Genomic DNA, 27610 nt, shown 5'->3' with positions numbered 1-27610 from the left:
GTCCCATCGAATTAATTTTGTCAAAATCGTTAATTTAATTTTTGTCTAAATCGCAGTCTTGTTGTTATTTATTGACTTTCTGAGGTTATATTCAAAACTAAAGCACAATGAAGAACTGATTCCTTTCTTGTTTGAAATTTCGCCAATTAATATTGGGAGTTTATATAGCGCAATTTTCCCATTTATCATTTTCAGTGGCTAGTGGAGCAAAAAACAGAAAACAATATAAGTGATATTGAGGCAAAAGAGTTTCAGACGTATTATGATTTTGTCTTCACATAGTTGTGAAGTTTGGAACTGTCTGGATTGTCAAGTCATAGTCACGCATGCTTCCACTGTCTGTTCTGTCGGATCACGCCTGTCTTAAATTGCAAAATTTCGAACATTTGCTCGCACTATTTTACTCACATTTTTGCATTTCATTAGCCCACAATATCGGATCATGTCCACTTTTTGTCTGAGCATTCGACCATGGCCAATTTTCAATTTTTGGCCGGATTACACGGTCTGATCATAGTCGCACAGTTTGGAATAGCCGCACTTTCGATTCATAGTCGCGGAACATCGCATAGTCCCTTAAAAACATAAACGCGTTTTGTTGTATTATTTCATAGTAGTTCGGGATTAAAACACTTTCGCAGGATTGCAAATATCAATTCAAAAATAACGATGGTGAAAACATAAATTGAATCATTGATTTTTAAAGAGAAAAAAAACAAAAAATGATGATGTGTTACACTTATACAATATAGCAATCTGAAAAGTATACTTAGAATTGAAAGCAGAAATAAATGGAAGCCCCCTCCCATTCTACGTACGAGAGCTTCACGAGAGCTGCCAAAGAGCTTCACTTGAAAAAAATAGTAAGAAACATAGCTTAGATAATCGTTTTTTAGTCCAAAAGCACCTATTATTAGATGCGCTGGTTGTTGCAATTGATATGTAGAGGTCAATTAATAATTTAATGGTGTTTTGTGTTACAATGTTAGTTATCAATTATACATGGTCACGGTACACCAAGATGAGCCAATAAGGGGAGGGAGGAGGAGGTAGGGGAGGTGTGGAGGGAGCGTGGGAATGGGGGGGGGGGGGGCTTAGATAGAGTTAGCACAGCACCGCCCAAAAATCTTTAATGTATTGCTAGATTGATTTACATGATTTTCACGACATTGGCAGATATGCTTTCATTTTTAGATCTGAGAATTTTGAACAATTTTAACTTGCTCCCAAACTTCTCTAAGGCATCGTGCAATTGTGGAATTAGCCGAAAGTAGACGTTGCTGAAATGAATGGCGTATTTTGTAGCTGGTTGGCTAATTGGGTGTTCGGGTATTCGAGGTGTAGCGTTTTCTATATAATCGTTTAAAAATTTATTTGGAGAGAATGGAATGTTCTTCAGACACAAGCCAGTGAACACGTCTTCTAAGTAGATCGGCCGAATTTTCTTGTATTGCCTGAAAAATTATGGAAAAATTACAAAACGTGAAAAATGATTAAAAAAACGATTGGAACCAATAATCATTGATTGCCAAACGGTTGTTATCGCCGAAAAAAAAGTTATTTTTCTTCAAACTCTGAGGAGAATCAAGACTTTTAATATTTTCGAGATGGTGGATGCCGTATTGGTAGACAGGGCGTTTAGCCGACAATTCGCTTAAAATGATCAAAAAGATTAATTGTGAGGCCGTGATTGGCCAATTTAAAAAGGTTGTTTGTGTGTGGGCATTTATACGACACCGTTTAATTCAACTAGCGCAACGAAGGTCTATTTGTGGTTGCACCCTCCCACCGCCAGGGGAAGCGCGACCGATGAGATGCCGAGTGGAGCGCCCCCGACCGCTCACCGAAGATAATAGTCCACCGAATTAGCGATTTACCAATCAATCATATAATTTGACATAATTCGAATCCAAATGTCGGATAAATTGCTGAATTTCTCCTTGTCGGCTAAACGCCCTGTCGGTGGATATTCCTAGCATCTTTTTAGAGGGTGATAAAAACCGTATGGCTATACGTATAATCAATTCTTGTTGTGATTACAAGAGTTGCATAAAAAACTCCTCTGTGCAGATAATTAGAGTACTTTTCTCCGCGCTTTTCTTGCCATTGTTTATATAACACCGGTAGCGAGAAAATAGGAGCGGGAACAAATTATGCTGCGGTTATTCTCACGAGACTTTATTGATTTTTTAAAAGGGTTTCATTGGAACCCATGTTTAACAAAAAGTTTGGCGCTTTTTTCGCAGCGCTGTGAACTTCTTTTTTGGAGTGCTGCTCCTTAACTGAAAAGTTTGGATTTTTCTGTATTGCCTGAAAAATTATGGAAAAATTATGAAATCTGGGTATATAGCGCCCCCAGCCTTATATACCCTTTTACTGAAACAAGAGTGTATAGATTGAAGGCACTTTTGGAATAGTTTCCTAAAAAACATTTAAAAATCGAGCCCTTATTACAGCCAAAAATGATATAATATAGAAATTTTTATTGGTGCTTACGTTATATGCAATAAACTTTGCATACGTAATACTTTCAAACCATAGCTGTGATAGCTTCAAATACATGCATATTGTTTATATGTTTATGTAAAAACTTACTTAGCTTTAACAGTATTTTTAGACATGCATAAATGGAGGTGCAAAAACCAAGCAGGGGGGGGGGGGGGGGGTAGCAGAAAAGATCCATTTGTTTACTTCAATTTTAACTTTATGTTGTAGGTGAATTGGTACGACACTTCCTTTCCTCTGAACTGGTCTTTCAGTTTGATGTTATAATTGATATCGTTAACCGTTTTGTTGGTGTTTGAAACTATTTTTTTGTGTGAAAAACTTTGGTCGGAGTTACCTTATGTCAACATTTCTCGGTTAGAATTGATTTGTGTTTTTTTTGGTAACCTATTCTTACATTTTTGTTTAGGAGTTTCATGTTGCCTAATTTCACAAACAGTGGGACGCTGCTTTCTGTATTTTCTATTTGGTGTTTTTTAAACGTTTGCTTCAAAGATTGCTTTACTTACAATTCTAATTGGGTTAAGACAAAGATCTACGAAATCTCATTTGCTTGAACTCTCCAAAAGAATTGTTTGGCTATACCCTTATCAATTTGCCATTTATAGTTGTAAATCGATAATGGTCTAACTTCATATCTGTTTATCTTAAAATCAATCCCAATGGTCTCAGCGTTATATTGGATTTCGGTATATTCATGGCTCTCATGTCTAACCTGTTCTTTTATTTCGCAAAAATTGGCGGAACCCCTTTTGCGAAAAGTAAGATACAAAGGATGTCATCTAATTTCGTTCATTGTATGTAACTAATTTGCGAGCCAATTTTACTAAGGCGGAAATTTTGGGGTATACCTCTGCATTGTAATGCTCTTTCTTTCGACTTTTTTTTGAATAAAATTACAGCTAATACTGTTTGATTCTGAATTGGCGTTTTGAGAATTCGGATTATTTATTGCTGTTTTTCTTCATCGGTTGAATTTATTCAGACGACATTTCGGTGTTTCTTTTTCTCGTTCCTGCCGTTATGATCGAATCACATTGGCTCCGTCATTGTTGACTTGCTGGGTTTTATTCATTTCAGATACTTTTAAACACTTTTGCGATGAGTCCGATTTTGACCTCTTTTTGTACAATCTTCGAATCTTTCTTTTCAAATAATTTTATGACCAAACATTTATTGGTCTCAGCAGTTATAATAGTTTTGTCTAGATGGTTTTTCTCGGTTTCAGGTTTTTGGCTATGGGCTCTCATTTCTCATTTGATTTCTAGAACTTTCTTTACTATATTGTAATTGTTTTTGTCTCGTTTAAGTGTTTTCATTGTTCTTCGACATCTCTATTGGTGTCTTCCTGCACTATGCTTCGAGTTCGTTTAAAAATATGTCTTTAGATATTTTTTGGTTGCCCCTCAACTTTGTTAGACTATTTTCTGTTCCGCTGTCTTCACGGTGTTTACAGGTATACAAGACAAGGCGGCTCGATAATGTGCGATTGCACATAAGGTTCCGACCCCGCTCATCCACAATTTTGGCATAATTGTCTACCAAATGAGGATCAGATGGAAAAACACAAAAAATTCAAGTATTTTTCAAAAAAAAACTGGTGTATGAACGAAAAGATAGCCTCCAAAACAAATAACTCAGTGGAGTAAAAAATGATGCATTAGATAAATGAGATATGCCGATATTAAGAAAGCGAGCGAAGACGAACGGCAAAATCAAACAACAACAACAAACATTAATTACATCAAAAAATTTATGTCCGTTTTAAAAAACAAAACTTCATAAGAAAGTCAAAATAGCGTCAGATAAAACTGAAAATAAACAACATAACTTCTAATTCAACAGCAAAAAATAGTTATTCACAAGTTCATAATAAAGCTTGGTAACAATTAGACAAAAAAGAACAGAAACTTTAAAGTTGGAAAAATCGCTGAATTTAAAAAAAAAAACAATTAATTTCAAAGCGATGAAAACCATTTGGAATCAACTAAAATATCGCATAGGTTTACAATTACCGATGCTTCTATAGGCGAGAATTATGAACTCTTGGTTTTCAATTTTTTATGTAGTTAGAAAAAGAACAACAAACAAACAACAAACTAAATATCAATTAAAACTTGCCAGAAAATGCTTTGGAAGCCGTAAAGCCATACTTTGGCCCCCAAAATATGTTGGATTGCATTTTCGTCAACCACCGATGATGTATTATGTGGCCGCTCATTATTGAAAACAAGCAACAAATAGACAAAAAGAAAAAAAATGCAAAATTATGTAATACTTTTTTTTTTACGAAAAAAATTTATTTCCAAAGACATAAAAGCCATTAATTACAAGATGAAAAATTTAAATAAGTTCGTCCATTCTTCCAAAGGAAACCCTTGAGACCTGTAATTATCCAGAAAATGTCTTACGTCTACAAAAAGAACGTCAAATATGACAAAAATCAAAAACTCCTTTTTTTTGTGAAAAACCGGTGTGGAAGCCAGTAAAGTCATAACGAATTCTCTCAAAACATTTGATTTTGTGACACGAATCCCTTTTGACACCATCCCATGAAATATATTATGTTACCTCTCATTAATGAAACTAGGTAACAATTAGACCAAAAAGAAAAAAAAAGTAAGATTATGTAATGCTTGTTTTTATCGAAAAATTTATATTTCCAAAGACATGAAAGCCATTAATTACAAAATAAAAAAACAGAATAGTTTCGTTTATTCTTCCAAAGGAAGCCCTTGAGACCTGCAATTATCCAGAACAATTCTTACGTCTACAAAAAGAACGTCAAATATGACGAAAAATCAAAAATTCATTTATTTTTTTTTTGTGAAAAACCCATGTGGAAGCCAGTAAAGTCATAATGAATTCTCTTAAAACATTAGTTTTTTACACCAATCCCTTTAGACACCTTCCCTCCCCTGACAAAAATAATGTCATTCTTAACCTTTATATAACGAGACCAGGTAACAGACAGACAAAAAAGGAACAAAATTGCGAGGTTGAAATGTTTCTTTTTCCAATTTGGAAAACAATTGTTTTCAAAGTCATGAAAGCCATTATCTATCTTCTAACCTCACAACATTGGATCATTTACTCTTCCAGAAAAAGCCAATCAAACCGGGTCATTGTTTAGGAAATTAAATACGACTAAAAAGTAAAAACGACAGTTAAGGACAAAATTAAAAAATTCAATTAAATTCTTCGAGAAAGTACTGTCGAAGCGGTAGAGAACCCCAATCCATATCTTTAAGGATTTATAAAATATCAATTGTGTGATTTTTGAAAGTGAAAAATGTGATATATGAACTGACAATAACGTGATAATTTGACAAAATTAGAAAACATGAAAAATGGGCAAATACCTAAAAATTAAAAAAAAAATGTGAAATCTAGTAGTATCAAAACCAGAACACCATAACTTAAGGCGTAAAACCGCCATAAAGACTAAATTTGAATTCAGCAGAAAGAAGGAGCACTCTTGGATTGCTGACACTAAGCTACAAGTTGACCAAATTAAAAGAAAAATGAAGGCAAAGTTCAATAAGCCATTTTTTTTTAAAAATCAGTTATTTTAAAAATCAAAATGACCATAAGCTTTCCAGCAATCAACTAGATAAATTCATTTCGAGCTAATTAGGAAGCCAATGGGAACTATCAATAGTGAGCTTTGATTTGAAATGTTCTGTTATTTAAAAAATATAAAAAAGATCGAAATTTTTTTTATAAAAAACCGACTGACGACAATCCGAATTATTTTTAGATTGTAACGGACCAAGATTGGTACAGAATTAGTCCTGCTATTGCTGATTGTCCATTAGGAATATTTATTTTTGGAATCTCATTGATATAGATATTTTGTTATTTAAAAAATCAAAAATAAATGCTGCGTTTTTGATAATCAACGAATAAAGTTAGCAAAAAACGGCAAAGTTTCATTTACAGAGCACTCTCAATGGAAGTTGAAGTAGAATTAGCCCCCTTTTCAGTGTACAAAGATTGTGTTAGTGATGTTTGGATGTGCACTTCCTGCAAATTTAATTAGAGTGGACTAAAGAAACTTATTTCGTGCTGTCTTTGATGAAAAAGTCTGAATTTTGTGAAATATTTAGCCAGAAGTTGTGACAAGAAAATTCAATGAAAATAGCCGACAATATATTTTGTCTTTAAACGTAAGACCAACAACTTTTTCTCGAAATTTTTTTAAAAATTTATCAAAATTGGCGAAATTTTTGTCAAAAATTCCGAAAAAATGTGAATGAAATCAACGGAATTCACTCAACGGAAATCAATAAAATCTTTATAATTCCATATTCTAAGCTGGACAAGCTTTTTAATGATACCAGTCTCAACTCTCTACGATGAATATATCGATCGGCCAAAATTGACTGAACAAAAAAAAACCCATTTGAGTATATAGTTCCTCCTCCCCCCCCCCCCCCCTCAAGAGGGGTCGGAACAAAAACGAAGTCGGACTCGTTGTCTTTTTTTGTTATCCAGTTCTTGTGTAATGGTTCATACTCTCACATTTTTATTGTCTAATTTTTTTCCATTTGCCATTTGTCAAATTTTTGTTTTGCAAAACTTAAGAAGATGAGTTTTGCATTGGAAAAAAGAAAAAACATATTAATTTAACCTTTTCGAACAGAGAGTTGTTTTTTTTTTTCAAAAAAGGTTCGTCTGAAACACCAGAGCAGAAAATTAATCAGAGCACACCTTAGAGATTACAGAGGTCTCATAGAGATTACTAGTTTGTGGTGTTCAGATGTTGTCGACAAGCATAGAAATTATTCATTCTGTTCCACTGTTGACTTAACGGAAAAAAAATTGAATTAAGGTTAAAAAAGGAAAATGTCACGAATTTGATAGAAAACAAAGCAGTATGGATTTATTGACCTCAAGAAAGTCCTCGATTTTTTTGATAAAACCTCACGACAGTTTAATCTTATCTGTGGTAACTTTCAAAAACTCAGTTTTTTCAGCATTACAGTCCTGGTTTTGCTCTACCATCGTTTAACAAGTTAAAAGGTGCAATCGTATTCTTCTTAATTCATCTTATCTTGGAGGACCCCTTCGAAAATTGATGACAGACGTTTTATAGCGTTTCATCAGGACTATCACATTTTTAACCATCTATTTTAATCAAGCAGCTTTAATCAATTTCGCTGTTCACTTCACATTTGTTTTCAAAATGATAACACAAAGCAAACAAATGTCAGTGTAGATTTACAATTTCTTACCAAAACTTTTGCCATTCAATTTGCAGCTATTGGGCGCAATTTCGCGTTTATTTTTTAATGATCTTTTTTAGCGCAGCTCGCTAATCTACAAATCTTAGCTGACAAATAAACAACGACAGAGGCACACGTTTATTTTGCACAGAACAAAAATGCTGACAGCGAAATAATTGCTTAAGAATTTTTTCCTATTTAAGTGGAAAAAAAGAACAACCTGTAAACATTTAGAAACATGAACTAAAATGAACAACTTTCAACAATAAAGATTGCAAAATATTTTGAAAATAAAAACAAACACCTAACTTAAATTTGCAGATAATGGCATAAAAAACTAGCTTACAAAAGAACTATGAGGATTCTTCTTCAAATAAAAAAAATTACCTGTGTATTTTTTTGACAATTTCCATGCTCATGATGTAGAACGCACCCACACAGAATGGGGGGTAGCTTTTCTTGGGATAATCCGCCTCACTTATATACCACTTACTCTTTTTCGACCTATGTGGCCCATTGTTGCTAAAACATTTCCCACCAAATATGGAATCACCCTTCTGCAAACCGGACGAAAACTGAGATATTCTATCAATGTTTAAATACATATCGTCGTCTGTTTTTATGACGTAATCGAAGTTGCCACACTCGTTAACTGCGAAGTCGATACCCATTTGGACTTTCAAGGTCAAGTTTTGATAAGTTTCCTTAATGTCCGCTTCTATGACGTCACCATTCGCTTTTTGTTCCAATCTCAAACCTGACTTAGGGTTTGTATCTTTCCCCACAACGAATACCACTTTGAAGTAAACAAGACCAGATGAGTTCTTCAAATTCCTCAAATTTGATTCGGATGCCCATGTTTTGCGTATTATTTGTCGTCTTTCGTAATTGCTCGCTTGTGATGTGACTAAAATGAGCACCTTTCGTTGATTGGAGGCTTTTGCTAGCCTGTCACATTTGTTAAATGTTTCTGTATTGATCCATAGAAGAGGTCTTTTAGCAGTCCAAACAAGTCGGTAGTCGTAAAGCTGAAAACGTCAATTATTATAACAAAGACTTAACAAATAGTTGGACGAAAAACAGAGCCTGCTGCTGAGACTTTCTATGATCTTAGTCTTAGGATTGAAAATTTTTGAAGAATATTCAATTAGCAGATGTCTTAGAAAAGATGAAGGCTTCCATCACAATTTACTTTTGAAAACATAGAGGTGAAAAAAAGCATGGAACAACTTTCACCTCATAAACGCTGAAAAAAATATTTCGACAAGAGGCATAGCAAACTGCCTACTAAAGAAAACAAGATAAAAATTGGTTTGAGACAACAAATAAAAGAAAAACTAAAAAGTCGAGAAAAAAAACGTTCCTTTTTTTAAAAAAATCAAAGAGACAGTCAGTTCTGCGACGGTGAGCAGATCAGATCTGAACCCAGTTCAGACACGTCATTAATTTTGCTTATCATTATTTAATATTTCCGACAAAAATTGCGATACGAAACAAAACTAAAACGTTACCATGGCCCGAAATTTCAGAGTGACAAAGCGAAAAATTAAAATGAAAACGATTAAATTCTCCTTTATAGTGTAATGCTATAATTAAATAAATGTTCGTCCGAAAATATCCATATTTTCAAACTTAAAACTGCGAAACAAAAATTAAGTAGAGCAAAAAAGGCCTTTCAGAAAAACTCTTGAGGAAAATCATGCCATTGAAAAACCTAATGCTTATTTAGTCAACATCTCAGCTAAGTTAAACTCAAGCTTGATTGATTTTAATTACCGCAACAAGAAATACAAACAACCTTTTACTCAATGAAAAAAAATTAGACTAGCTATCTAGTTAACGGCAGTTTTCAAAACAAATTCTTGCAAACATCCCTTGAAAATTCATTTGATTGTGATTTACGAAGCACAGAATCTGCATCCCCGAAAAAAAATTGAAACGAAGGCCACTTTTCTAATATGCGCGTTTCAATCAAATCAAACCTTTCCGGGAACCTTTATAACCTACTTCAAAAAACTCCACTGTAGTGAAAGGTTACCACACTAACTGCATTTAAACTGCCACTCTATCTTTGAAGCATGACCTTTGATCTGCACATTATATTTTCTTTACCCACATTTCCTTTTCATTTCTCTAGCATATGATTAGAAGCATTCAATCCATTGGAAATGAGTATTTGAATCTGGTATAGATACTTGTGACGGCCACCAAACCTTGCAGCACACAAAACTGCGAAAACGATAGAAATGACAACTAAAACAGAAAAGAATCACTTATGGTCAGTAAACAAATTTTTTTAATTGACATGCTGTATCAAGTGATCGTTTTTATCAGATAGAGGTTGCTGCATTTTCTCATAGGCTATCAAACAATTCTTAATTTTAAAACAATCTTTCCTTTCTATCAAGCTCCTTTTTTATCACAATTAAAATTTTAAACCAAAAAATTGATGAAATCCACTTATCAAAAGAACACCAATTATTTACAAACATTTGATTTCACCGAAGATCCAAAGTTCATCCGAAAAATTAAAACCGAAAAAATTTATAAAAAATAAGTGCACGAGAAACAAAAGCACTCATTCAGGTACTTTTAGTTTTTGGCGTCAGCACTCAAAAAGAAACACAAGAAACATGAGTTTGCCAAGATATTCTGCTAATTTTACTAGCTTGGAGAAGAGAACCAAGCCTCAGTCATAAAGAAAAATTTAACCAGAATGCATCAGTCATTCGTTGAGGAGTTACTTTAATGATAATGTTTTTTTCTTCGAGAGGTTATAGTTTATTTCATTTGGCGCTCTTCGAACAGATTCATAGTTTGAATAAACGCCTAATGGCAATGAGAGCCTCTGAAAATTATGCTAATTAATTGTTTCGGAGAGAAAAACTAAACAATACGCACCAAACAAAAAGAATACGCACAAATACTTCTTTATTGGGCAATGCTATAATTTAACAAAAGTTTATTTTAAAATCAAACTTTCGAATTTAAAATTGCATACAAGTCTTAAGTAAACCAAAAAGGGCCCTCAGAAAAATTGTTGAAGAAAACTATTACTTTCTTTTTCTTAATGCTTAATTAGTCAATCTCTGAGCTAAGTTAAACTCCAACTTGATTGATTCTAGTTACCATAACAAGAAAAACGAACGTATTAATCAAAGACCTTAATTAGCCTAGCTTTCTAGTTAACGGCAGTTTACGACCAAGTTAATGCAAAAATCCTCCAAAGCTTCAACTGATTGTAATCTACGAAGCACAAAATATGAACAGTCAAAAAACAAACCGCAAGAAAGACTGCTTTTCCAGTATAATAGTTTCAATTAAATCAAACCTTATTGAGAACAGTTACGCTAACAACAAAGCAACCTATTTCAAAAAATTCACTGAGATGAGTTGCCACTCTAACTGCATTTAAATCTAGTTTTTTGAAGCATGATCTTTTATCTGCAAATAATTTTCCCTTCACCCAGATATCATTTTCATAATTCTCTACAATATGGATATTTCAAAGGGTTCAATCCATTGAAAATAGGTATGTGAAACTGGTATTGACACTTTTGACAGCCACCAAACATTTCCGGGAACCTTTATAACCTACTTCAAAAAACTCCACTGTAGTGAAAGTTTACCACACTAACTGCATATAAACTGCCACTCTATCTTGGAAGCATGATCTTTGATCTGCACATTATAATTTCTTTACCCAAATTCTTTTTTCATTTCTCTAGCAGATGATTAGAAGTATTCAATCCATTGAAAATGAGTTTTTAAATCTGGTATTGATACTAGTGACGGCCACCAAACCTGGTAGCAGACAAAACTGCGAAAAAGATAGAAATGACAACTAATACAGAAAAGAATCACTTATGGTCAGTAAACAAAATTTTTTACTTGACATGCTGTTTCAAGTGATCCTTTCTATCAGATAGAGGTTGCTGCATTTTCTCATTGGCTATCAAACATTTCTTAATTTTAAAACAATCTTTCCTTTCTATCAAGCTCCGTTTTTTATCACAATTTAAATTTTAAACCAAAAAAATGATGAAATCCACCTATCAAAAGAACATCAATTTTTTATAAACATTTGATTTCACCGAAAGTCCAAAGTTCATCCGAAAAATTAAAACTGAAAAACTTTATAAAAATTAAGTGCACGAGAAACAAAAGCACTCATTCAGGTACTTTTAGTTTTTGGCGTCAGCACTCAAAAAGAAACACAAGAAACATGACTTTGCCAAGATATTCTGCTAATTTTACTAGCTTGGAGAAGAGAACCAAGCCTCAATCATAAAGAAAAATTTAACCAGAGTTCATCAGAGTCATTCGTTGATGAGTTACTTTAACGATAATGTTATTTCTTTCGAGAGGTTATAGTTTATTTCATTTGGCACTCTTCAAACAGATTCATAGATTAATCAAACGCCTAATGGCATTGAGAGCCTCTGAAACTTCTGCTAATTAATTGTTTCGGAGAGAAAAACTAAACAATACGCACCAAACAAAAGGAAAACGCACAAATTTTTCTTTATTGGGCAATGCTATAATTAAACCAAAAGTTTATTTTAAAATCAAACTTTCGAATTTAAAATTGCATACAAATCTTAAGTAAACCAAAAAGGGCCCTCAGAAAATTTTTTGAAGAAAACTATTATTTTCATTTTCTTAATGCTTAATCAGTCAAACTCTGAGCTAGGTTAAATTCCAATTTGATTGATTCTATTTACCATAACAAGAAAAACGAACGTATAAATCAATGACCTTAATTAGCCTAGCTTTCTAGTTAACGGCAGTTTACGACCAAATTAATGCAACAATCTTCCAAAATTTCAACTGACTGTAGTCTACGAAGCACAAAATATGAACAGTCAAAAAACAAACTGCAAGAAGAACTGCTTTTCCAATATACTAGTTTCAATCAAATCAAACCTTATTGAGAAAAGTTATGCAAACAACAAAGCAACCTATTTCAAAAATTTCATTGGGATGAGTTGCCACTCTACCTGCATTTAAATCTAGTTTTTTAAAACCTGATCGTTTATGTGCAAATAATTTTTACTTCACCCAGATATCATTTTCATAATTCTCTACAAAATAGATATTTAAAAGCGTTCAATCCATTGAAAATAGTTATGTGAAACTGGTATTGACACTTTGGACAGCCACCAAACATTTCCCGGAACCTTTATATTCTACTTCAAAAAACTCCACTGTAGTGAAAGGTCACCACACTAAATGCATTTAAACTGCCACCCTATCTTTGAAGCATGATCTTTGATCTTCACATTATATTTTCTTCACCCACATTTCCTTTTCATTTCTCTAGCAGATAATTGGAAGTATTCAATCCATTGAAAATGAGTTTTTGAATATGGTATTGATACTTGTGACAGCCACCAAACCTTGTAGCACACAAAACTGCGAAAAAGATAGAAATGACAACTAATACATAAAAGAATCACTTATGGCCAGGAAACAAAATTTTTTACTGGACATGCTGTTTCAAATGAGCGTTTTTATCAGATAGAGGTTGCTGCATTTTCTCAATGGCTATCAAACATTTCTGAATTTCAAAACAACCTTTCCTTCTATCAAGCTCCATTTTTATCACAATTAAAATTTCAAACCAAAAAATTGATGAAATCCACTTATCAAAAGAACACCAATTATTTATAAACATTTGATTTCACCGAAAGTCAAAGTTCATCCGAAAAATTAAAACTGAAAAACTTTATAAAAATTAAGTGCACGAGAAACAAAAGCACTCATTCAGGTACTTTTAGTTTTTGGCGTCAGCACTCAAAAAGAAACACAAGAAACATGACTTTGCCAAGATATTCTGCTAATTTTACTAGCTTGGAGAAGAGAACCAAGCCTCAATCATAAAGAAAAATTTAACCAGAATGCATCAGAGTCATTCGTTGAGGAGTTACTTTAACGATAATGTTATTTCTTTCGAGAGGTTATAGTTTATTTCATTTGGCACTCTTCAAACAGATTCATAGATTAATCAAACGCCTAATGGCATTGAGAGCCTCTGAAACTTCTGCTAATTAATTGTTTCGGAGAGAAAAACTAAACAATACGCACCAAACAAAAGGAAAACGCACAAATTTTTCTTTATTGGGCAATGCTATAATTAAACCAAAAGTTTATTTTAAAATCAAACTTTCGAATGTAAAATTGCATACAAATCTTAAGTAAACCAAAAAGGGCCCTCATAAAATTTTTTGAAAACTATTACTTTCATTTTCTTAATGCTTAATCAGTCAAACTCTGAGCTAAGTTAAATTCCAATTTGATTGATTCTATTTACCATAACAAGAAAAACGAACGTATAAATCAATGACCCTAATTAGCCTAGCTTTCTAGTTAACGGCAGTTTACGACCAAATTAATGCAAAAATCTTCCAAAATTTCAACTGACTGTAGTCTACGAAGCACAAAATATGAACAGTCAAAAAACAAACTGCAAAAAGGACTGCTTTTCCAATATACTAGTTTCAATCAAATGAAACCTTATTGAGAACAGTTACGCAAACAACAAAGCAACCTATTTCAAAAATTTCATTGGGATGAGTTGCCACTCTAACTGCATTTAAATCTAGTTTTTTGAAACCTGATCTTTTATGTGCAAATAATTTTTACTTCACCCAGATATCATTTTCATAATTCTCTACAAAATAGATATTTAAAAGCGTTCAATCCATTGAAAATAGTTATGTGAAACTGGTATTGACACTTTGGACAGCCACCAAACATTTCCCGGAACCTTTATATTCTATTTCAAAAAACTCCACTGTAGTGAAAGGTCACCAAACTAAATGCATTTAAACTGCCACCCTATCTTTGAAGCATGATCTTTGATCTTCACATTATATTTTCTTCACCCACATTTCCTTTTCATTTCTCTAGCAGATAATTGGAAGTATTCAATCCATTGAAAATGAGTTTTTGAATATGGTATTGATACTTGTGACAGCCACCAAACCTTGTAGCACACAAAACTGCGAAAAAGATAGAAATGACAACTAATACATAAAAGAATCACTTATGGCCAGGAAACAAAATTTTTTACTTGACATGCTGTTTCAAATGAGCGTTTTTATCAGATAAAGGTTGCTGCACTTTCTCAATGGCTATCAAACAATTCTGAATTTCAAAACAACCTTTCCTTCTATCAAGCTCCATTTTTATCACAATTAAAATTTTAAACCAAAAAATTGATGAAATCCACTTATCAAAAGAACACCAATTATTTACAAACATTTGATTTCACCGAAAGTCAAAGTTCATGCGAAAAATTAAAACTGAAAAACCTTATAAAAAAAAGTGCACGAGAAACAAAAGCACTCATTCAGGAACTTTTAGTTTTTGTTGTCAGCACTCAAAAAGAAACACAAGGAACCTGAGTTTGCCAAGATATTCTGCTAATTTTACTAGCTTGGAGAAGAGAACCAAGCCTCAATCATAAAGAAAAATTTAACCAGAATGCATCAGAGTCATTCGTTGAGGAGTTACCTTAATGATAATGTTTTTTTCTTCGAGAGATTATAGTTTATTTCATTTGGCACTCTTCGAACAGATTCATAGATTGAATAAACGCCTAATGGCATTAAGAGCCTCTGAAAATTATGCTAATTCATTGTTTCGGAGAGAAAAACTAAACAATACGCACCAAACAAAAAGAATACGCACAAATTCTTCTTTATTGGGGAATGCTATAATTTAACAAAAGTTTATTTTAAAATCAAACTTGCGAATTTAAAATTGCATACAAATCTTAAGTAAATCAAAAAGGACCCTCAGAAAAATTGTTGAAGAAAACTTACTTGCATTTTCTTAATGCTTAATTAGTCAAACTCTGAGCTAAGTTAAATTTCAATTTGATTGATTCTAGTTACCATAACAAGAAGAACGAACGTATTAATCAATGACCTTAATTAGCCTAGCTTTCTAGTTAACGGCAGTTTACGACCAAATTAATGCAGAAATCTTCCAAAACTTCAACTGATTGTAGTCTAGGAAGCACAAAATATGAACAGTCAAAAAACAAACCGCAAGAAAGACTGCTTTTCCAATATACTAATTTCAATCAAATCAAACCTTATTGAGAACAGTTACGCAAACAACAAAGCAACCTATTTCAAAAAATTCCTTGGGAAGAGTTGCCACTCTAACTGCATTTAAATCTAGTTTTTTGAAGCTTGATCTTTTATCTGCAAACAATTTTTCCTTCACCCAGATATCATTTTCCTAATTCTCTAAAATATGGATATTTCAAAGGGTTCAATCCATTGAAAAAAGTTATGTGAAACTGGTATTGACAGTTTTGACAGCCACCAAACATTTCCCGGAACCTTTATAACCTACTTCAAAAAACTCCACTGTAGTGAAAGGTCACCACACTAAATGCTTTTAAACTGCCACTCTATCTTTGAAGCATGATCTTTGATCTTCACATTATATTTTCTTCACCCACATTTCCTTTTCATTTCTCTAGCAGATGATTGGAAGTATTCAATCCATTGAAAATGAGTTTTTGAATATGGTATTGATACTTGTGACAGCCACCAAACCTTGTAGCACACAAAACTGCGAAAAAGATAGAAATGACAACTAATACATAAAAGAATCACTTATGGCCAGGAAACAAAATTTTTTACTTGACATGCTGTTTCAAATGAGCGTTTTTATCAGATAAAAGTTGCTGCATTTTCTCAATGGCTATCAAACATTTCTGAATTTCAAAACAACCTTTCCTTCTATCAAGCTCCATTTTTATCACAATTAAAATTTTAAACCAAAAAATTGATGAAATCCACTTATCAAAAGAACACCAATTATTTACAAACATTTGATTTCACCGAAAGTCAAAGTTCATGCGAAAAATTAAAACTGAAAAACCTTATAAAAAAAAGTGCACGAGAAACAAAAGCACTCATTCAGGAACTTTTAGTTTTTGTTGTCAGCACTCAAAAAGAAACACAAGGAACCTGAGTTTGCCAAGATATTCTGCTAATTTTACTAGCTTGGAGAAGAGAACCAAGCCTCAATCATAAAGAAAAATTTAACCAGAATGCATCAGAGTCATTCGTTGAGGAGTTACCTTAATGATAATGTTTTTTCTTCGAGAGATTATAGTTTATTTCATTTGGCACTCTTCGAACAGATTCATAGATTGAATAAACGCCTAATGGCATTAAGAGCCTCTGAAAATTATGCTAATTCATTGTTTCGGAGAGAAAAACTAAACAATACGCACCAAACAAAAAGAATACGCACAAATTCTTCTTTATTGGGGAATGCTATAATTTAAAAAAAGTTTATTTTAAAATCAAACTTGCGAATTTAAAATTGCATACAAATCTTAAGTAAACCAAAAAAGACCCTCAGAAAAATTGTTGAAGAAAACTTACTTTCATTTTCTTAATGCTTAATTAGTCAAACTCTGAGCTAAGTTAAATTTCAATTTGATTGATTCTAGTTACCATAACAAGAAGAACGAACGTATTAATCAATGACCTTAATTAGCCTAGCTTTCTAGTTAACGGCAGTTTACGACCAAATTAATGCAGAAATCTTCCAAAACTTCAACTGATTGTAGTCTACGAAGCACAAAATATGAACAGTCAAAAAACAAACCGCAAGAAAGACTGCTTTTCCAATATACTAATTTCAATCAAATCAAACCTTATTGAGAACAGTTACGCAAACAACAAAGCAACCTATTTCAAAAAATTCCATGGGATGAGTTGCCACTCTAACTGCATTTAAATCTAGTTTTTTGAAGCTTGATCTTTTATCTGCAAACAATTTTTCCTTCACCCAGATATCATTTTCATAATTCTCTAAAATATGGATATTTCAAAGGGTTCAATCCATTGAAAATAATTATGTGAAACTGGTATTGACTGTTTTGACAGCCACCAAACATTTCCCGGAACCTTTATAACCTACATCAAAAAACTCCACTGTAGTGAAAGGTCACCACACTAATTGCATTTAAACTGCCACTCTATCTTTGAAGCATGATCTTTGATCTTCACATTATATTTTCTTCACCCACATTTCCTTTTCATTTCTCTAGCAGATGATTGGAAGTATTCAATCCATTGAAAATGAGTTTTTGAATATGGTATTGATACTTGTGACAGCCACCAAACCTTGTAGCACACAAAACTGCGAAAAAGATAGAAATGACAACTAATACCGAAAAGAATCACTTATGGTCAGTAAACAAAATTTTTTAATTGACATCCTGTATCAAGTGATCGTTTTTATCAGATAGAGCTTGCTGCATTTTCTCATTGGCTATCAAACATTTCTTAATTTTAAAAAATCTTTCCTTTCTATCAAGCTCCGTTTTTATCACAATTTAAATTTTAAACCAAAAAATTGATGAAATCCACTTATCAAAAGAACACCAATTATTTATAAACATTTGATTTCACCGAAAGTCCAAAGTTCATCCGAAAAATTAAAACTGAAAAACCTTATAAAAATTAAGTGCACGAGAAACAAAAGCACTCATTCAGGTACTTTTAGTTTTTGGCGTCAGCACTCAAAAACAAACACAAGGAACATGAGTTTGCCAAGATATTCTGCTAATTTTACTAGCTGTGAGAAGAGAACCAAGCCTCATTCACAAGAAAAATTTAACCAGAATTCATCAGAGTCATTCGTTGAGAAGTTACTTCAATGATGATTTCTTCTTCGAGAGGTTATAGTTTATTTCATTTGGCACGCTTCGAACAGATTCATATATTAAATTAACGCCTAATGGCAATGAGAGCCACTGAAAACTCAGACAGTTAAATGTTTCGGAGAGAAAAACTAAACAATACGCACCAATTAAAAAGAATACGCACAAATTCTTCTTTATTGGGCAATGCTATAATTTAACAAAAGTTTAATTTAAAATCAAACTTGCAAATGTAAAATTGCAAACAAATCTTAAGTAAACCAATAAGGGCTCTCCGAAAAATTGTCTAAAAAAACTATTGCTTTCATTCTCTTAATGCTTAATTAGTCAAACTCTGAGCTATGTTAAACTCCAATTTAATTGATTCTAGTTACCATAACAAGAAAAACGAACGTATTAATCAATGACCTTAATTAGCCTAGCTTTCTATTTAATGGCAGCTTACGACCAGATTAATGCAAAAATCCCCCAAAATTTCAACTTATTGTAATCTACGAAGCACAAAATATGAACACACAAAAAACAAACCGCAAGAAAGACTGCTTTTCCAATATACAAGTTTCAATCAAATCAAACCTTATTGAGAAGAGTTAGGCAAACAAGGAAGCAACCTATTTCAAAAAATCCACTGTGATGAGTTGCCACTATAACTGCATTTAAATCTAGTTTCTTGAAGCATGATTTTATCTGCAAATAATTTTTCCTTCACCCAGATATCATTGTCATAATATGGATAATTAAAAGGGTTCAATCCATTGAAAATAGGTGTGTGAAACTGGTTAAGACACTTTTGACAGCCACAAAACATTTTACCACGTAAAGCTGCGAAAGCTTTAAAATTGACAACTAATACAGAAGACAGCCACTTTTGGTAAGCAAAAAAAAATTTTATAGAGCAAGCTATTTCAAGTGAGCCTTCTTTTCAGATAGAATTTGCTGTTTTTTTCATTGGCTGTCAAACCTTTCACAATTTTAAAACAACGTTTTTCCTATCCAGCTCACTTTTGTCACAGTTAAAATATAAACGAATAAATTTATGAAACCTTTTTTAACAAACAACACCATTTATTTCCAAAGCTTGATTTTTATCAGAAGTCCAAAGTTCAAGCAATATATTTAAAACAAAAAAACCTTATGAAAAAACTGGCACTAGAAACAAAGAGCACTCACTGAAAATTCCTTTTCAGGTACTTTTTGTTTCTGGTGTCAGCTCTAAAAAAAACAAGAAAAATCAGTTTGCCTAGATCTTCTACTGCTTCTACTATCTTGGAATAGAGAAACAAACATTGACAACAGGCAAATTTTAGATCAGTATTCATCAGAGTCTTTCAATGAGGAGTTTTAGATTTTTAAATTTGACTTTTAATTCTACCGTTTGGACTTTTGGGTGACTACCGTTTTTTTGTATTTGCACATTTCTTTAAGATTTATAAAATATATAAACGCCGCCGAATAAAATGGCATTGAGAGCCTTAGACTATTCTGCTAGTTAAATGGTTCAAAATGAAAAACCGAACAATTAAAATAAAAACGCACAATTTAAAATGAAAACGCATAGCAAAGCGGAAAAAGGCCTGTCAGACAAGATTTTGAAGAAAACCATGACCTTGATTAATTTATTGCTTAGTTATACAAACTCTTAGCTAAGTTTAAACTCAAGTTTGATTGATTCTATTTACAGTAACAATAAACACAAACTTATTTTGCTCAATGAAGTGATTTAGACTAGCTAACTCATTAACGGCCGTTTCCAACCAAATTCTTGCAAAAATCCTTTGAAATTTCCATTGATTGTAATCTACGAAGCACAGAATATGAACCCTCAAAAAACAAACCGAAAGAAAGACTGCTTTTCCAATATGCGCGTTTCAATCAAATCAAGCCTTATTGTGAACAGTTTTGAAAACAACAGATTAACCTGCTTCAAAAAATCCACTTTGATGGGTTGCCACTCTAACTGCATTTAAATCTAGTTTTTTGAAGCATGATCTTTTATCTGAACATAATTTTTTCTTCACCGAGATCTTATTTTCATAATTCTATACGATATGGATTATTAAAAGGGTTCGATCTACTGAAAAAAGTATTTGAATCTCGTATTGATTCTTCTGACAGTCACGCAAGATTGTCGCAAAAAAAACTGTGAAAAAGACAAAAATGACAATTAATACAAAAAAGAATCACTTGTGGTCAGGAAAAGAAGCTTCTTAAATAACAAGTCATTTCAAGTCAGCCTTCTAATTAGAAGGATATTGCTGTATTGTCCCAGAGCCTATCAAACTTTCCGCAAATTTGAAACAACATTTTTCCTATCAGGCTCAGTTTTTTCACAAATAATATTTTAAACGAAGAAATTTAAAAATTCCAGTATTTACCAAAATAACACAAATTATTTACAATGATTGATTTTCTCCGGTCAAAAGTTTACCCAAAAAACTTAAAACTGAAACCCCTTATAAAAACAAGTGCACGAGAAACAAAGAGCACTCAATGAAAATTTATCATCAAGTACTTTTAGTTTTTAGCGTCAGCCTTTAAATAAAATAGCATCAAATATCAATTTGCTTAGTTGTTCTGATGTTACCAGCTTGAAGCAAAGCAACAAGCCTAGATCATAGGAAACTTTTAATCAGAATTCGTCAGAGTCCTTCGTTGGGGAGCTACTTTAACGTTGATTTCTGTCCTCAAGGAGTTACCTTTTTTTATTTGGCACGCATCTAACGGATTCGTATAAAGAAAAGCCTAATCGCATTGAGAGCCTCGGACAATTCTGTTAGTAAAATATTTCAGAGTTACAAACCTTACCATCAAAAAGAAAACGCACAAATTCTCTATTATTGTGCAATGCTATAAAATAAAAAAAGATTTATTTTTAAAGAATCCATATTTGCGAACTTGAACATGCGCAAAAAATAAGATTATGTAGAGCAAAGAGACTTTTCAGAAAAACTCTTGAAGAAAACCAAGATTTTGAAAAATTTAATAGTTAGGTATTCAAAAATTTAGCTCAATTAAACTCAAGTTTGATTGATTCTAATTACCGTAATAAGTAAAACAACCTTCTTACTCAATGATATAAATTAGCCTAACTATCTATTTAACGGTAGTTTCCCACGAATTCAATGCAAATCAAAGCAAGCCGTAGGAGAAAACTTTTATTTTCCCATATATTTTTTACGAATGGTCGCAGAATACATCTTTGATAATTAAAAATTGATGCTCTCATTGTGTATTTCTGCTGGGCTCCGTTTTATGAAGAACCACCAAAACTGCTAAGCGTCATGACAATATAAAGTAAAAAATTTGGGCTGTTCAATGACAAGCATGAAGAATTGAAACAGAAAATAAACTGAGTTGAAATTTTGTTTTTTTTTGTTGAAATAGTAGTACAGTTTTCTATCAAAAATAGATAGGTAATTTTGCAGAGAAACCACTGGAGTGATAAATGAGGAGTGATTTAGGATTGCAGCTGAAGTTTTGTATAAACTTTTGAAAATAATCCAAAGGTTTCTTGAAATTCTTCTTGGAAGGCTTAGGACAGTTTGGGAAAATCATAGCGTCTAAATGAAGCCTGAGCCAAGACGAAGTAACATTACTATAGTTCTGTTAATCTTACAGTGTAAGGAATCAATATTGTCCAGAAAAATTAGACATTAAAGTTTGCCAATTCAAAGGGTCGAAAAAATGAAAGAGGAGTTGTTTTCTGTAAGAACAATGAGCTATGTATTAAGTTTAAAGATTGACGTTATAAGCAAGCACAATTTACTAATTAGAAATCTTGCTAAGACTAAATCGAACCGCAACGGAATTTTGCGACGCCCGTTCTCAAATCACTGAAACTGTAATTCCTCCGTTCCAATTGGCCTCAAGTTTTAATTGGTGACTTCTTTGACAATTGCAAACGCAGTAAGCAAAACAGTGAGCTTTTCCAAAAAAAAAACAAAGCTGTTTATTTTCCCTTTTTAGAACAATAAAGAACAACTGAGTATATTCGTGCACTTTCTTAAAAGAAACAATAGATTTACCAAACTTATCATGTTCCTATCCTATAGAAACCCACATAAACAGAAAAAAGTCAAATTTGTTATCTTTCAATTCGAAAGTGTTATTGCCGTCAAATATTCTACACTGAAAAGGAGAAAGACATAGGTTTCCCCCTATTTTTTTAAATCATCGACATCCAGAGGAGAATTGTTTAAAAAATGTTAAAAAAGCAAATATTAATACGTCCCAATGTCCAGCAAATACACTCGCAGATTGGCACAGACATATCCATAATTTAGAAAGGATAAGAATTGTCATGTATGCATAGAGATTGTGGAATATGAAACATAAACTTTTTTGAATACTGAAACTAGAAAACCAAGTAAAAGACGGAACTCCGGTCATCATTAGCAAAACTTTTGTTAAGATAAGTTGCATCTCGTGACTGAACTTGTACGTCCACCAACGCATCAAAACGTTAGGTCGAATTGTTCTAAATGAAACGAAACGTTAATTGTTACAGATAAAAATGTGATAAAGTTGAGCACAAGAAAAACGTTCAAGGAGAGACTTACCAGATTGAAGAACAGCGGTTTGTCAGCCAAATTTGTGAGAGAAAAAAAAACGACTGGGTGGTTCAGTTGGGCGGTTGCAGTTGGTTCTTAATAGGAGAAAATTTGTGATATATAGTGGATTCTTTGAGAAAGAACATTGTTGCGTAGTTGTAGTGAGTGAATTTGCAGTGGTGATCGAAATTGTTTGTTGAAAGGATAATAAGTTTCCGGCCAGTAATAGAGCTACTGGAAGACCAAATTTGGCAGAGATGTTTTAGTCAAGAAGTCAATTGAATGAGTTCTGGGTTCTTGTGGATAAATTGATTGAGCTAGTTCGAATTGGGTTGAACAATGAAATAGTTTTGATAAAAAAAATACTCTAGAACTGTTGAAGTGATTCAATATTATGTTTCCGACTAGAACTTCACTAGTTGCTGGTATTACAATTATTCATTTTTAATTCAATTACCCAGAGTCCATTTTTCAACAGTCGAGAGAGCAACCTTCATGGTGACAGAACAGAGCACTCTCTAAAAGAAGATAAACCACCAAACACATTTTTCGGAATTTCGATAGTTTTGGTCGCCAGGCAGTTCTCAACTACAAGCCTGCTAACGGCCAAAAACAAAATTCTACAAAGAACATGGTCACCAGCCCAGTGGTGAACTTGGTAAGATATGGTAGTAACAAGATTTATTACACAAAGCCGGATGCAGAAAAAACAAAAGGAGCTCAAATGTTAGCCATTTACATGAAAAAAAGAACAAACAATATATCAGTTCTGCGATGAGCCTGACAATATGTGGATTATGAGGATATAGTTTTGAAAACATTTTAAAACAAGAAGTTTTCCTTTTGAGAGGAAAAACAACATGGAACCCGAAACACTGACATGTTAGATTTCTCTATGAAATCCCACTTGTTAGCGAATTGGCGGAAAAGTGCACGAAGTCGCGTTAAATTGGGGGAAAATTGCAAAAATCAGCCCTCGGGGCTTTAAATATGTGTATAACGGGGACAAAATTACCAAAAACCTAGGAATGCTGTTATCTATGCTACACAAAAACTAAACTTCAAAATTAAGAATGAAACTAAAACTAACCCCGTTTTAAAACTATTGATTCGCTTCAAATTGGTTGTTAGAAATAACAATGTCTACATCCTTCACAGAAAAAATTATTTCCCCAGCATAAAAGTTTAATTTGCAAGCTTTAAAGGTGCCCTCTTTGTGTCCACATTAATAAACAGACTTTCTTGAAGATATTGATGTGATAAATATCGAAGGTTATCCATCTAACCTTGTACAGAGCGTCACTGCTCTCGATTTGTTTTTAATATTCGGTAAACTTAATTTGTGTCTGGACTGGTTTAGTCGATATATTTTCTCTAGTACTAATTCTCCTTTTATCATATGTGAACGCAACAATGCCTTGGGAGGGTCGATAAATTTGGAAGCTGTTTACGAATATATCTCTTTTCACCAATAACCGAACATTGGATTTAAGAACTTAGCCGAAAGGGTGTTCAGTAGAATTAGAAAAATTGACAATTCTAGCCAAATGCATGAATTATATTGGTGATGCAATCTGATGTTTGATGGGTTTAAATTAAGGCAAACGAAAAAAAAATGACGAATTAATTAGTTGTCGTCGAATGTCGTCAGGTGCTGAAGAATTTTGATACAATACTTTTCCAACACCTTCTACAATCTGACCAACAGGAGAGAACGGGAGTTTTTTCGGCTTTAATAGCTTTTTCTCATTCTTCTAGACGCCCATTTAGCTAGATCGGCATACTCCCCAACCAATGGATGCAAACATTTTGCCAAATCAAACTGTTATCGATAACAAAGTTGCTAGTACCTCAGCGCTAATGTTGTATTCAAATAGATGTACTATTATTGATAGGGGGCAGGTTAATGTTGTACACGTAGTTAATAGGTGGCGCTGCTTTATTTTGCAAATCTTGAAAACTTTTTGTAAACTTTTCTGTTTAAAAAATTTCAACCTTGAATGGAAACCATTAAAGTGGTCTTTTAAGGAGATACAATAAAATTGAGCTCGACGTATTAGTTGCAGAAAAAATATTTTCAAAATCTAATTTCTTTATTGATTTGACAGATAAGACTGAAATGTGGGTTTAGACAGACTAAACAAACAGCCAACTGGGTATTGGCCGTGACCCTGAAACATGTTTGACCTCCAAAAAACGCACTGATCGAGTTTTCCTCCCAACAAGATGCAAGAGTGGGGCTGCAATGGGAGGAATTTTTAGGAAAATGCAGCGCAAAACTTTTACCTCTTTTTGGGCTGCAGTTGGCTGCCAAGGGGGGTAAAATGATGTGAAAGTTTGGGCTAATTTCTCCATTACCCCCAAAGTCTTACATCATCCCCACTTGACAGACCAAAAAAGATGTAAGAGTGGGTGGTTAAAGTTGTTTTTTAGCCCCCACTCTTACATCATTCCTTGGCAGCCCCATTCTTCCACCATTTTACCCCCTCTGAACAAAATACCTCTTCACTCGAACATTATTTTACCCCCATGAAAGCCCAGTCCTTAAATCATTTTACTTCCTCTCAACAATTTACCCCTTCACTCTTACATCCAATTACCTCACTGATAGCCCATTGCAGCCCATTCTTACTTTTCAATTTTGGTCAGGAGTAATTCCTCAAAAGTCATCCCATTGCAACCCACTCTTACATGGCAAATTTAGTCAGTGGGGGGGGGGCGTAATTCCTCTCATGGCAGCCCATTGCAGCCCACTCTTACATGGCAAATTACCCCCCCCCCCCCCCTCTTACAACAGAATGGGAGGATTTTAGGGAGGACATTCGACCCGGGTTTACTGGTTCCTAGCCAAAATGAGCAATTTCTACGGCAATTGTATAACCTTGTAAATTACGTTTAAAATCATATATGGAAGGTTGTAAGGACATCACAAAATCTGGCACTTACAATTGTAGGTTTTTCTTTTTCCACGACCTTGAGTTTGCCTAGATCAGCTGCTGTAGCATTTTGGGATTGATTGGTTGTTCTTTGAGTCGTGAATCTGGGTTGCTCCTTCAACGTGCTGTTTTGGATCCAACTGATTCCGGAATTATTGGCAATGACTGAAGGAGGCAGAGTTGAACACGGTCTCAAAGTACAACTGGCCAGGGATCTTTTCCGTTACCGCGGTTCGCAATTTCTAATGCGGACTACATTAAATTTTATTACCGTAACGTGGATTACATTAAACAGCAATTTTGTATTGGTAATTAATTAACGGAAGTCACTGATCATGGTAAATCAGTACTGAATCATGATATCATCAGTCTGTATTTTTTCACTACTTCAAATATTTTACCACAAAATTTTACACTATTTTCTTGTAAAAACGAAGGCGCTTCAACCAGGTGACTTTTCAAGCGGACGACATTTAAATTCCGTATCAAATGGAACGATAAATAATAGTAATATACGCAAATGCAAACAGGCGCTGATAATCTAGCCTTAGTTGACGGGCCAGTTGCAGAAATAACGGGCCCGTCGATTCCGGATTACACCAAGCCACAACGGTTGATAGGCATGGCCACCAACAATGCTCTGCAATTGTTCGCATAAATTTTCTTCGGATATTTCTCTATAGTTGTATCGTCAATTTGGATTTGTTATGACTGCATTATTCGTTCTGTTTATTGGTATCTAAAGGGGGCGTTGATAACTGAATTAGAGTAAAAATTGTGAAGAGTAGAAAGTTTTATGCTTAAATGCATTGTTGAATTTACCCAAATCACCCTTTTGAATATGATCAACACCATTCATGATATTTCACTTTTTTCAAAGGGTCATTTTACGTAAGGTCTGTTGTTCATACGGTTATAAATCTGATTTAGAAAGAAAACAAAAGTATGGGATAGTTAAAGTTGAGTGGGAGGGCGTTAGGAGTGTTAACTTGTAACTTATAAAAAAATTGCAAATGTCAACAAGAGCACTGCCTTAGGTCTATTTCGACAAAAAAAATGCATTTTGGCAAGGATCTTACGTACACGCAGCGCTTTTACCAAAAGATGATTGTAAGATTGCCACCTTTTCAGCAGTGGTTTTGACGCCTTTACGGCTGATTAAACTTGTTTTGACTTTGAACCTCATGTTTTGAACATTTATCACACTTTGAAAATGGTGCAGCAAAAATTATTCCCAAAAAATTGGGTCAATTTATCTGAGCTCCCGTGAAAAATCCCGTAAATTTATCTGAGCTGTGAACGTGTGTTGTTGTTCCTGCAAGGTACCTGCACAGTACATGAACGCACCTGCAATTGCAGGTAAGAAAATACCAGGAAAATTAATGCAATCTTCCTGCACAATTTTACCATACGTTTTCATGTAATAATTTACCCTCATAGTAAAAGTTATAAACTTTGTTTTGCCGTGGATATTTTAAACTACTCAAAAAATGCCTCTGCTTCGACAAAATTCTGCTGAGCAGAGTTAATTCCAGGGCATTCATATGTAGTATGATGATCCAAATGTATCACCTCTCAGCCAAACATGGGCTCCTTTTGGAATGTGGAGTTCCTTGATTTTAGTTTACAGAGGACAATTTGGAGTGATTAGACATACATATCTCGAAAAAGAACATACAAAATTCGACA

The 27610-nt window shown here is 33.5% G+C and overlaps 1 protein-coding gene across 1 annotated transcript; it reads right to left on the bottom strand.

Annotated features, from left to right (window-relative positions):
• Nucleotides 1-757: 757 nt before the first annotated feature.
• Nucleotides 758-26138, bottom strand: LOC142354157 (beta-1,3-galactosyltransferase 5-like; the record flags this gene model as incomplete). The annotated part of the gene is made up of 3 exons (XM_075406421.1): nucleotides 758-1454; nucleotides 8121-8761; nucleotides 25932-26138. Coding segments are annotated over 3 exons (1152 nt in total), but the record flags the coding sequence as incomplete, so codon positions are not given.
• Nucleotides 26139-27610: the final 1472 nt, after the last annotated feature.

This window comes from Convolutriloba macropyga, chromosome 15 (genome assembly GCF_964194025.1).
Source record: "Convolutriloba macropyga chromosome 15, txConMacr16.3, whole genome shotgun sequence".
NCBI lineage: Eukaryota > Metazoa > Xenacoelomorpha > Acoela > Convolutidae > Convolutriloba > Convolutriloba macropyga.
The sequence above is the reverse complement of the archived record's forward strand: the minus strand, read 5'-3'. Positions and strand labels throughout refer to the sequence as shown.